Below are 12,211 nucleotides of genomic sequence, written 5' to 3'. Positions count from 1 at the left end.
TCAAATAAATTCTTGAAGCATTCCTTTCACAATAATATTCCTTTTTTCTAGCAGCCTTATCTTCATCACTCGCAATTCGAGCCTCTTCGCCTTGCGACATAAAATAAAATGAATGTGCTCCCGAACTGGCCGTTTGTAATACAACGCGCTAATATCGCATATCATTAATTCCAAAAGTTGCTCCCCCACTGATGGAATGTGTTGTTGCGCGGAATATATGCGCAGAACGGACTTTACCTCATCTTTAATTTTTTTCTGAACAAAATCCTCAGCATATCTAAAACCTTTCAGGTAGAAATGGCTTTTGCAGGTAGAAATAGCTTTCAGGTAGAAATGGCTTTCAGGTAGAAATGGCTTTCAGGTAGAAATGGCTTTCAGGTAGAAATGGCTTTCAGCTGGTAGAAATGGCTTTCAGGTAGAAATGGCTTCCAGGTAGAAATGGCAAGGATGGTAATAATGGTCTTTAAATTCAGGTCTGAAATTAACGAGTGAAGCTTACACTGAGAGACTTGAAATCTTTTATTACCCTTAATAAATTATTGGCCTTGGTTTCACAACATCATTACAGCATATAGACTATTCTTTAACGAATATCTATCGGTATTATTTGAACATTACTTTTATTTATATAATGAACTCTCTATTCTTAATCTACCTACATAATTATATAGCCTTTCCCACGCAAGCTCGCTGAAATCAATGTTAAAAGTTATGCGGATCCTGGAATTTGAGCAAAACAGCCTCAAGATACTGTTTAATAAAGTTTAAAGTTCCTAATCGTTTAAAGGCCTTTGGTTACCACTTCCTTGTTAGGCCCTCTACGTGCATAACCAACTCCTTCAAAATCACCTTTCAAGAGTGGTTTTCATATTAGTTTCTCAGTTCCTGGTCGTTTCTGCAAAGGCAGCCTGTGGAAGGCTATTTGTTCGTTTTTCGTATCTCATCTAATGATCTCGTTTCTATGTCAAATATTTATCCTTGATTCAAGTATTTATGTTTTGTGCACTATATCTAGAAATAAATTTTTATTATATCCAGGAATTTGCAATATATGTTTTTTAAAAGCTTAATGTCACTGCTCCTCCACACTACATACGATGCATTGCGGAATGTTGAAGTGACGATTTTGTTTTTTAAGGACCCTGATATATATTGCGAATTCCTTCACCCCAATATTCTTTGATACTAAATTTGTTGACATGGAAGGAAGGTCAATATTGGGTAAGAATTAATGGGACAATGGGTATGATCTATAACTATTAGTGTAATAATTTTACTTCATCACACTAGGTTATTTTGCTCTTTCTTATCGAACTTGAAGCCGACGCGTTGTGGACAGTCATCACATGAGTATAATTGGACATCTCTGAGTGATATTGCGTTAAGAAAGTCTTTCCATTCAACGACATTCCCACCACCACAAGCCGAGTTCGTTGATATGCGTGGAATGCGAAAGGTGGGGAAGTTATCCCAAATGTTCACTTGTGTTAAATCACCCCTTAATGAAAGACTTCTTTTGGTACCTAAAATTCATTGAGATATTAATGGGGAGTTTGACTATTACGATATTTATCACTATTACGGGGTATGCACCTAAGAAATTGTGCACCGCTTCTAAAAAATTAGCTACATTGTGTCAAAGAAAGCAAGTGATCGATGATCAAGTCGTTTTAGACACTATAATGCTTTAAAATTTGACCAATCAAAATTGCGCTTTCATTCTTCATATTTCATTATTAATAGTAAACAAAAAGTAAAGGCTAAAATCAAACTAATCGTCCCTGAAACCCTGATAATGCACTGTCTTCCTCTTGCTAACTTTTTTAAAAATATTTTTTATTTGGATTGTTTCGAAAATATACGAAAAATTCACTCGTAAAATTGATTAAAATATAAAGTAAAAGATGTTTTCGGATAAAAAAACTTTGATTCAAATAGATGGTGAAAAATCTACGATTTTAACGTATTTTTGCAGTGTTTTTGAATAGGTAAATGGATAGATTTTGTATTTTAAAGCATGCAAGCATTTTGTAAATTTAACTTGTGGATTTATAAACAAACTTACGACACCTCTTTGAATTTATTTGTCAATTTCGTTAACTGAATGATTTTGATTGGGAAAGCATTTATTTTTGAAGCATTTATAAATGTGAATCTGTTTAAAAAGGAATTGAAATTTCGCTAAAAATTGTAGAGTGTAGTATTTAAAACTATTCCGTAGCACAATTAATGAATTATGGTTATAGTTGAATGTGATAGCTCGAGAGTCGACTTTATAATTGTACTTGATATAGGATTTTACATATACGACTTCGATCATTCAGCGGAAACAAGTATTATAGAATTTCAGTGATGGAAATATATACATGTTTATTGCTTCAGGCGAAGGGATTTTGCATGCATGTATTTCTAGTTAATATGAAATGATACGAATAAGCGGAAATATAACTTCCGCAATGCTCAAAATCGTTTGAAAATCCACGCAATGGCTGGTATATTATTTGTTTCTGCTTTTTTCTTCTATTATTTGTTTCTGCTAATTTTTCAACAATGAGCCGATGGGCACGGGCATTCAGCGCGTTTTAAACATTTAAAAATATTTCTTGACTTTCTTTGATTCATCGGCCACCGTTTAATCTGAACCCGACACATGGTAGAGCCTTTATAATTTTTCCTCACATTGTTAATTTTCCTGTCGTCTCCTATTTAGTTAAGTGGGTTTTGCATTTCAAACAGAGAAGAAAACAGATGAAAAGCATTGACTATAATTTGTCAAAATAATTGCTATTTTATGAAATTGTCGTTGTGGTATGGTCGGTGTGTATCCGTTTTTACCAAGGAAAAAGTTAAGTGATGATAGCAATTCTTACCTGGACGCCTTCCAAGATAAACATAAGCATACTTTTGCTCTGTCCTGGACTTTTGCGCCGAAAATCGAAAAAATGATTGATGCACTTTTTTGCCATCGAGATAGATATGCATTTTTGAAGTGTTTTGAAGAGAAACACAGACATGGTGCCAGTTACCATCGTTAATTGTGCACTTTTGTACTATCCTGGAAAGAAAACATTAATATTTATTACTGATGTAAAGTTTAGTTTATTGTTGTATTAACATGCAAAGTCTTTTTATACTTCTATGCACATGGGCGAGTGGATTTCGAGAGAAATATCGCAATTGGCAACATTATTTTGTTTCAACTGCTTTCATTATTTTACTTTTTAAAATATAATAATTATATATTTTGCAAAGTGCACGGTATAGTTTCATAATTTTTTCTTCGAACTAAAGTCTCGTGAAGAAGACGCATGCACCTAAATTCATGATCGTATTTATTACATTACCACGGTTAATCGCCCACTAGGTTAGGTAATCACACACCAGTTCATTTATTTGACTAAGTCTAATTATTAAACTGTAAAAGGTTCACAAAATACTTTAAAATACCTTCGCCTATCCTCGAAGCTCAGGACCAAATTACCGTTTTCAATTGAAACATCAATTCTTGCCTTTTTACTGTCGTGGTATATCAAGGCGATAATCTGGGCAAAGTCATCTTTAGTTCTTATCCAAAAACACAAAGTGAACGTCGTGAGAAAAGGGATCTTCACCCTAGCTCTGATAGCACTCCTAGATCCTTCCGTCGTAACTCGTGGTGGAGCTACTTCTTTCTTGCCGTATGCTCTACCGGGGAATAACTCAACAATCTCTTTCCTCATAGATCTTCGTCTAACCACGGCACGCTTTCTTCTTCCCGAATTGGAATTTTCTCCAAAAGCAGCACCTGCAATCGCTTGACCTAAATATACCGCGAAAGATGAAGCATCATGCACATGACACCATTACTTGTTTATCTTTATACAATAACTACAGCGAAACGCGCAATTTGGTTGGCCAATTACCGTGCAGGATCAGGAAACAAGGACGAATTTCGTTTTAAGCTAATCGCCATATTTGTTTACATTTTTTAGGCAAGGCCAATCAGAATGCCTGAATTTTAAGAATTTCATGTAAAATGATATAAAACAATGATGTAAAACAATATGATTTATACATATTGAACTTTTTGTAAAAATTTATGCATTCTGATTGGGTTACTGAAAATGTAAACAAACTTGCTGATTGGTCTAAAACGGAATCCCCCCCCCCTTGTTGGATCAGGGATGTTGCTCGACTTTCGGAAAGCGTAATATCCCTCATGCATGGATCACGCAATCCTGCACGTAAGACCATTTGGTAATCCTTTAATGTCGAGGCCTTCGTGGGGTATCACTATAATGATAGTTTTGTATGGAACTATAACAATCAGCCAAATTGACACAGGCTCAAAATAAATCAACATAAAGGTCGACATACGTTTGGGGTGTGCTCCACCTACCACAAGCGTTTATAGTTGCAAACGTGAAAGTCAAACTACTATCAATCTATTCAATAGACCTTTCTTAAAATGACGTGAAACGCGGAAAGTCCAATGTTACGTTAAATTTGATTGGCTCCTCAAAACTATCGAGCCAATCAAACTTCGTGTACACGAGACTATCCGCGTTTGACGTCATTATGAAAAAGGTCCATAGTTTAATGTCAGTATTACTACTTACGTTTGCTGTTGCTGATATCAAATTTAGCCCTTACATTTTACACTTATCTAATAACTACAGGATTTTTGGAATAATCAATTTAATATACTGCATTACTTCGACTATAGAAAATTATTTTGAAATGGGGAGTTTATTATTTACAACAGTAACTTCTTAATCCCTGCAGTATTTTAGAGCGCACAGCAAATCCAGCCCCAGACCAAATCGTCCCTTTTAGGCGAGCTTTGTTTCCGTAGTATTACTACTTTCTTTTGAAGTTGTTTATTTTGTTAACGTTAAACTTAAAAGTCACCTTCGCTGGGAGCTGAAAGTCGTGAATAAAGGATATTTGTATTGGTTTACGTACCTGGATCGATGATCTTAATCAACGTCTCGGAATCTCTGAATGGTTCACTGTGAACATTGACAAGTTTTGTTTTAGCTTCTCCAGTCGATGCTAGATAATGGTCACGGTACAAGACTGACTCGAATACATAGAAGAGATGATGCTCAAAGCTCAGTTTCACAGGTGCAAAAACATCACTTTTGTCCGTAAGATTAGCTGCCACGTCTTCAGTCTACAAAATAGAAGAGGGAGGAATATTTTTGGTAAAGTATCCTCAATAAAGGGCGAATGTAGCAAGACCAATTGTACACAGCGTGCGTACGAGAAGGTATGAACAGCGTAATAATGTGCCCATTCCTGGTGTCAGATAAATTAATCCTGAAAAATAATATTAAATTAAACTTATAATCTAAAAATATTATTTAAAAGATATTTTCGAATAATATTACGACGACAAACTATTAGTTTAACTCAAATAAATAGCGTTTGAATTCCAAGTTGGCGTTGCTGTGAAAGCGCTAACGATGAGAAAGTAGTGCCATTGCAGTTATTTTGGGTAGGGTCGCAGCTCCTCGCAAGAATGATTTTCATTGGCTGAACTTTACCATACATTTCTGTTTCAAACAATAGCATAGCTTCGTTCTTTAGAAAGCATAGAAAAGCATTATCCAATTGGATGAAAAACTTCCGAGCACTGCGACATGTCCCGTTATTTTTTGTACTTGAAATTCTTAGGGGTAAGTTTTCTCAGCTCACTGCAAATTTTCTATACGCCTACTGTTTCCACACTATATCCGTAGTATCGAAATGGGAATTATAGTATGGTATTATAAATTCCACTTCATTTCCAACTAGAATTCACACTATTCCAGTGTTACTTATCAACTAATTTCACCTAGTATACTCCCTCCTCCATTGCCTGCATGGAAGGCGGTCCCTAAATTCGGGCGCTGGATTATATCCTTTTATTATCAACGAAACTTACCACTGCAATCAACTCTTCATCGACGTCACGAGCTTTAAGATGATACTTCACGTTGTTGTGATACAAAACTAATATCATCCTTGTTTCAAAGTCTGGAAATCCGCTAGAAACGTCCTTGAATTGAACCAATGCTGAGAAAAAAAATGCACAAATTTTAATGACTAATGATTAAGTTTGAGATATTGGTAAGCTTGACTATTTCAACGCTCCCCCGAGTACTTTTCTTTTTTTGTATACTAGCTATGTCAGTACGTTATACTGATCTGAAAAACCATAGGATGACAGGTCCGGCATGCATAATGAAATAGTAAAGATGCCGACTTGATGCGACTCATAATCCTCAGAGCAAATCTTTGCTGACAACAGTGGTTTACGTGAGATGATAATTGGGTTGGGGGCACATATTCATCTATTCATGTTGTGCAAGATTAATTTCTTTTCAAATCCATTGTCTCGACAGGTCTGTTAACATGAATATTTGAATATGCTCTTCCCCCCCCCCCCAATTATCGTGTCTCCCCCCAAATTATCGTGTCTCGTACGCCACTGGCTGAAAAAATATTTTACTGATCTCTACAATTACATTCAGCAAGTGCTTCTTAATGTTAGAAACCCACTTCGATGGTAGGATTCATATATTCTTTATATTCATAATTTTATCCTTACTATCAACACTGGTATTTGTACCATCGACTAGGCCACCAAAATCAACCCCCATTTCATCGGTGATGTTGGAATTATTCGCATTATTTGTATCATATATTCTTAGGTAGTGATCTCCCACATGACTTTGAAATGACCATAATCTTGTCACGGAACCGCCACAAATTATACAAGGTTGTGGATTAGGCGTCATCGCAAAAGTTAGTGCCACAATCTGAAGGAAACCAAATATTACGTAAAGATAGATGTGGTGAAATTTGCGATTCGTTGCACGCGCAACCAATTTCTAAGCGTCACTGATACCAGCTGCTCTTGTTCCTCGTAGCAAAGGCCGAGCGGAATTTACAGCCCCGCCTGGGAAATGAACTAAGGCTTCGACGTTTAAAATCATCACCCGTTCTTAAAAATCAATAATGCTAAATATTCGCGTCAAAATCCAAAAACAGCTTTTTGCATCTGTTTTTTTTATTAATAGTGCAAAACTATTTTCTGCGAAACTGTTTCTGCCAAACTGAATAGTTTTTACTAGATGAATAGCAATGAATAGATTAAGACGCGATTAAATAACTAACTAGATGAATAACAATGAATAAAATAATTATATAAAACGCATCAATAAAACATGTACTATATCTGCATGCTATCAGGTATATTGCAGTATAATATAATGGTAGTAAACCAATTTAAGCATGCAGTATAACCGGGAGCAGCGTGGCAGCGTCTTCAAATAACTTAATGATGATACTAACTCTCCTGACGAAGGCCATCAGGTCGAAACGTCGAGAAGTGTTTTGTCTAATTTAGGCAGTTGTTATACCACATTTGATGCTATATAGCCATTTAAGCAGCGCCGAAATTTTGTACGTGTATAGCCCTTTCTCGATTCACCCCCACCCTCCTCTAGTTATCGCCCTATTTTCGGCCGTGCATTTAAGTGCATGAATGGCTTAAAGGGTTACACGACATGCGCATGTACAGGAAAATTTTCCTATACAGTAATTATTAACTAAAGTCTATTAATCATATGTCCGTGGATGTAAATTTCCTTAACACAAAAATATCTATGTTTTCGTTAAGAATTATATACATGCAACATTATTACAGTTGCAACTGTAACCATCATATTATAATAGCCAAAAATATCATTATCCTTGTAAATATCACTTTATTATTTCAGGTTATTTTTTAAAATAAAATGACTCAGGTTCATCCGAAGCATTGGAAGCTGTTGTATGTATGTATAAGAGATAGGAGTATTACTCAACGCAATGAAATAAAGATATAGCCAACACCAACCTGTACAATGATAGCTAAATACAGGAACATTTTCATGAAAACAAATTTCGTCTGATGTTGCTTCGCGATCTTATCAAGGTATCAAATATAATCTGAAACAAAAAAGTGTACATACATTTTATCGATTAATTACATAGACTAATATATTAATATAATTATAATTTATTAATATAATAATTTACTTCGCCACCGCTTTGTTGATGCGTAGACACTGATTGATAGATTTTTTTATTGATACCGATTTTAAGAATGAATCACATTCGACAAATGCATGATTAATCGATTATATTTAACAACAGATACTGAACAATGGCTGCATGAATATCTATTCAAGTATAAGCGTCCATCAAAGAGAGTCATTTGACAATTTCGGATCCTGAAATTTTATGTAGCAATTCTGCGCGACAAACAATATACTTCCATAAGTGAACTACTTTTCCTTATGCCTTTGACCGTATATCACTAAATAATAACTTTCGTTCGGTATTACGTCGGTCAAGTCATATAATTATATAACTGCTGCTGGTTTGACTCTAAATTAACCCACACCCACTGACTGCAAATCAGTTCTATTATAGTTAGGTTGTGTGTACAGAATTTGTAAAAAGTTGTTCCGCATATAGTCTTTGCTGTGGATTAAAATTTAAATGTTCCTTCTAAGGACTAAACAGGTAATTTACTTACTCAGGAAAACTTCAAAATATTCAGAACATTATATTCATTATCGTGACCATCGACACGGCAGCATTCGAATACCCTCTGCTATATAAAAACCTCGATTAAAATCGTCTACTAAAGTCGTAGCTGTTACAAATTTCAGCAGCAAGTTTTACTTTGTTCCAGTCTTCAAACGTTTCTTCTTATGTCTTTTGGTCCGAATGCGTGTTTTCAGTATACAATTATGTGCGTGAATATTTGAAGTACATTAGCGTGTTTCCTGACAACCATACTTCTCTCTTGTTCCCTCAAGTACATAATCCGTTTTCAAATTAACATGACTTTATGAACCGATTATCCATCTATTTAACATCGTCTTTGTACATCCGATACATGAAAAGCTGTTGATGCATACAAATTTGTGATTATACTAAAACGTCCTTAGAAGCATGAAAGAGGTTTACAAAAAGATAATCCTATCGCCGCGATCGCTTTAGCCTCTCTAAATCTTAGTGCATGCATGTATAGCATTTTTTGTTTGATTTTACTACATTTTACTACATGTAATCTTAAAAAATATAAATTATGAATTATAAGCATGTTCCCTTTGCATGTGTTGAGCGTGTTTCTCCAGGCTGGCTGATGACAAGCATGCAGGTGTTCATGTCTATTTATAGTTAGGCCTATATATGAAAGCCATAATTATAATAAAAAGGTATAATTAATTTATATTACTTAGCTAGCTAGGTCGTTCAATCATGAGCATAATAGCACAATAAAAGTGGTAAAACGATGTGACAAACTTGAAAAGGAATCGAGTTCGATATTACGTAGCAGTGACGGGATCCAGGGTGGACTGAATAAAATTAATTACACAGTGTAATTCAAATCTGAAACACATCGCAATATATTGGTTATTGTTTCTAAAGGAACACACTTGACTCAAATTAGATCTGCATGCACAAGTTTTCTTCCTCGGTTTAAGTCGACGCCATTTTCAGATTGTCACCCGTTGCATTTTGGTACATTAATATGTTACAAACAGTACATGCATGGAACAGGATAAACTGTTCAAAATTACACCACTAAAAAATATCATAAAAAAAGGATTATCGTATATTTAAAAGAAAGTATCACTAAGGAAACGGTCGGCTTTCATCATAAATTTTGTTGTCGTTGCCCTGGAAAATTCTTAAACTGGTGCCCTGCTGATCAATTTTCTTTCATACATTTGGGTGTGTATTACCTTTAGGTTTGTCTCAGCTTAATTATAAGGAAAGTCGAGTGATTGTGAAGTGTAGACGTCACTGAGACCTTCGAATAGATGAAAGACTCCTTTTTTAACCGAGAGAATTGAATGAACCGCTGCACTGGTATTGAGTGCACCTCTCGAAAGGCTTTAAACGACGCCAAATTTCAGATCTTAAAAGCTGTTATATTTTGAGAGTAAATTTTGGAAGTTATAATGGAAACAAGAGAAGTTGTAATGTACAAATTGTAATCTATTCAAAAACGTTATGACGAGATAAAATATGTTTGCTTTATAGGAAACAGAAATCTTGCAAAAAATTGCATTGTGTTGCAAATCGCGTGCGGTCTGTGTGGGCTTTTTTGAAAAATCTCCATTGCTGCTGTCAGTTCTTAATAATGTAGCCGTGTGCATCTTCGGAAACTCTAGCCTTTTAAAACTGTAATATAATATAGATATACATAATTTACAGTATATATATATAAATATGCACTCTTGCGAGAAATGTCGATAAACTGTGGTCATTGACAACTGCGTATTGTTCACAAAGTAATTTCCTCATCCTGCACGCAGGAGATCTGTCTATATTATCAGTCTTTATACGTTCACGTCAAATTCATGCATATAAATATGGGCATCAGACTTTTTGACTAGCACTGTTTGTATACCTAACATGCATGTTTTTTCATTTGGACTAAAGACAATAGAGCGAATTTTTCTATCATGTCTATCGTGTCTATTTTGTTGCATTTACTCGTTTATTGTGTTGATCGCACTTGTGGCAGCACACAGTATATACATCTCGTGATAATAAGAGCCAAACAAATACTCGGTTTTGTTTCCGAATATCCTTCATTTTCATTCAGTGAGAACAAACATTCATATGGTGTACTCGTGATCAGTCTGCCTAAAAAGTTCCGATATTTCGAGTGCAACTAATATTGAGGGCTGCATGTTCCTCTGCTTTTGAGAACTGAAAGAGTTAGGTATAATCATATGCAGCCTATTATTATCTTTCTACATCCTACATGCGTATGACTCATACCGATGCATAGTCAAAAGACTGTCAATTACCATGATCCCATAAATTTTTCATTACCCCTGTAACCTGAATGAATGAAAAACCACACAAGTAGATCGTTATAAGAAAGTTATAGATTAAACTCTGATGAAGTGTTGGGCCAGAAATCTCTTAACTGATATTTGCCCGACTTTAAGCTCATTTCTATTTAGCTTTTCTTGATACTTAAAAATATTGATCTCCGGGAGTCAGTTGAATAAAACTGTTAAGTACATTTTAGGCAGTTAATGATATAGTTAACTCAAAATTGGCAATTTTTAATTTCCCATCCTCTCACAAGCTATAATTAAAGCAAACTGCATTCTTATACAACCGGTCCCTGGATGTTTTCATTCTGGAAAACGGAAAGAAGCCTGTTAAGCAGGTTTGGGGTTAATTCTGATTTCCCTCTCTCCATATCTTGTTATAAATTCCATATAGGCCCTAGCTAAACATAAAATTCTGCTTTCAGGAGACTATTCAAACAATTCACGTTTGAAAGGCCACTTGATGGCAGTCTCTGATACCCTATAATCAGCCTTAAAGTCATTGCCCATAGTTATTCACAACTTAATATTTCGTATTATAAAGTCAAATTAATGATTACTCAAAATTTTCTGTATGCTGCCTTATCCAGTTAGCCTACAGTAGGGGGCAAAAGTTTGAGTCCAGTCGTTGCAGAATTCCAGTATCAAATCCTGGCAGCGTATTCGAGTTAAAACATGCCTGCTAGTGTTTCAGTACTGTAAACCATATTAATTGCACACTGTTTTGGTCATAATGATCTAAACTATAACAAAATAAAGTTCCTATTCCATTACACTGCCCAAGATAAGTTCGAAAAAGGGCAAAGTGATGGCACACAAGGACAAATAGTTGCATAAAGTATTGAAGGATTCTTTCCTTGTAAAATCACAGAAAAAGTGAGAATTTCGAAAGGTGGTATGCAACTAAGAGAGGCTCGAAGAAACTAAATCCTACTCAAGCAAACTTTTAGCTGCTTCGGTCATGCTGGGTTTGGCATAATGAAAAGATATAATAGGATCCTAATTAAAGAAAAGTATCATCCAATTCTTCAAGGACATGGAATTTCATCTGGTACAAAGATGATCGCACGTCTAACTACATGATAATCACCCTAAGCACATGCACATCTTCTATGTGCCAGAAATCTTTTAGAAGCAAACTCATTCTGGTGATCTCGTTCTCATAGCTTTCCACGTCAAATTCCAGATCTAAAACCTATGGAGCGCTTGTAGGACCGTTTTAACCGGAAAATGGCGAGGCACAGACCCACCAGCCAGGATGACTTGAGGCAAGTGGTCAACGAATACTGGCAAGGTATTAAACGTGCGACATTAAAAAACCTATGGAATCT

The 12,211-nt window shown here is 35.4% G+C and overlaps 1 protein-coding gene across 1 annotated transcript; it reads right to left on the bottom strand.

The window, feature by feature from the left end:
- Positions 1-1,146: 1,146 nt before the first annotated feature.
- LOC114541743 lies at positions 1,147-7,904 on the bottom strand. The gene is made up of 7 exons (XM_028561549.1): positions 7,868-7,904; positions 6,575-6,785; positions 5,909-6,039; positions 4,945-5,155; positions 3,448-3,799; positions 2,871-3,055; positions 1,147-1,523 (listed from the first exon to the last, which is right to left on the bottom strand). The coding sequence occupies exons 1-7, from the start codon at positions 7,901-7,903 to the stop codon at positions 1,282-1,284; spliced, it is 1,368 nt and encodes a 455-aa protein (XP_028417350.1). The 5' UTR covers position 7,904; the 3' UTR covers positions 1,147-1,281.
- Positions 7,905-12,211: the final 4,307 nt, after the last annotated feature.

The sequence above is a fragment of the Dendronephthya gigantea genome, unplaced genomic scaffold, assembly GCF_004324835.1.
Source record: "Dendronephthya gigantea isolate DGI-Jeju-01 unplaced genomic scaffold, DenGig_1.0 000307F, whole genome shotgun sequence".
Taxonomy (NCBI): domain Eukaryota; kingdom Metazoa; phylum Cnidaria; class Anthozoa; order Malacalcyonacea; family Nephtheidae; genus Dendronephthya; species Dendronephthya gigantea.
This window is presented reverse-complemented; position numbering and strand designations above follow the sequence as displayed.

Excerpts from the sequence above, each read along its gene's own strand:
- LOC114541743 (XM_028561549.1), bottom strand. The coding sequence starts at position 7,903 with ATGAAAATGTTCCTGTATTTAGCTATCATTGTACAG. Across the intron at positions 6,040-6,574 it reads TACAAATACCAGTGTTGATA|CATTGGTTCAATTCAAGGAC; the intron begins GTAAGGATAAAA and ends TTTTTTTCTCAG. Across the intron at positions 1,524-2,870 it reads TTATCTTGGAAGGCGTCCAG|GTACCAAAAGAAGTCTTTCA; the intron begins GTAAGAATTGCT and ends AATGAATTTTAG.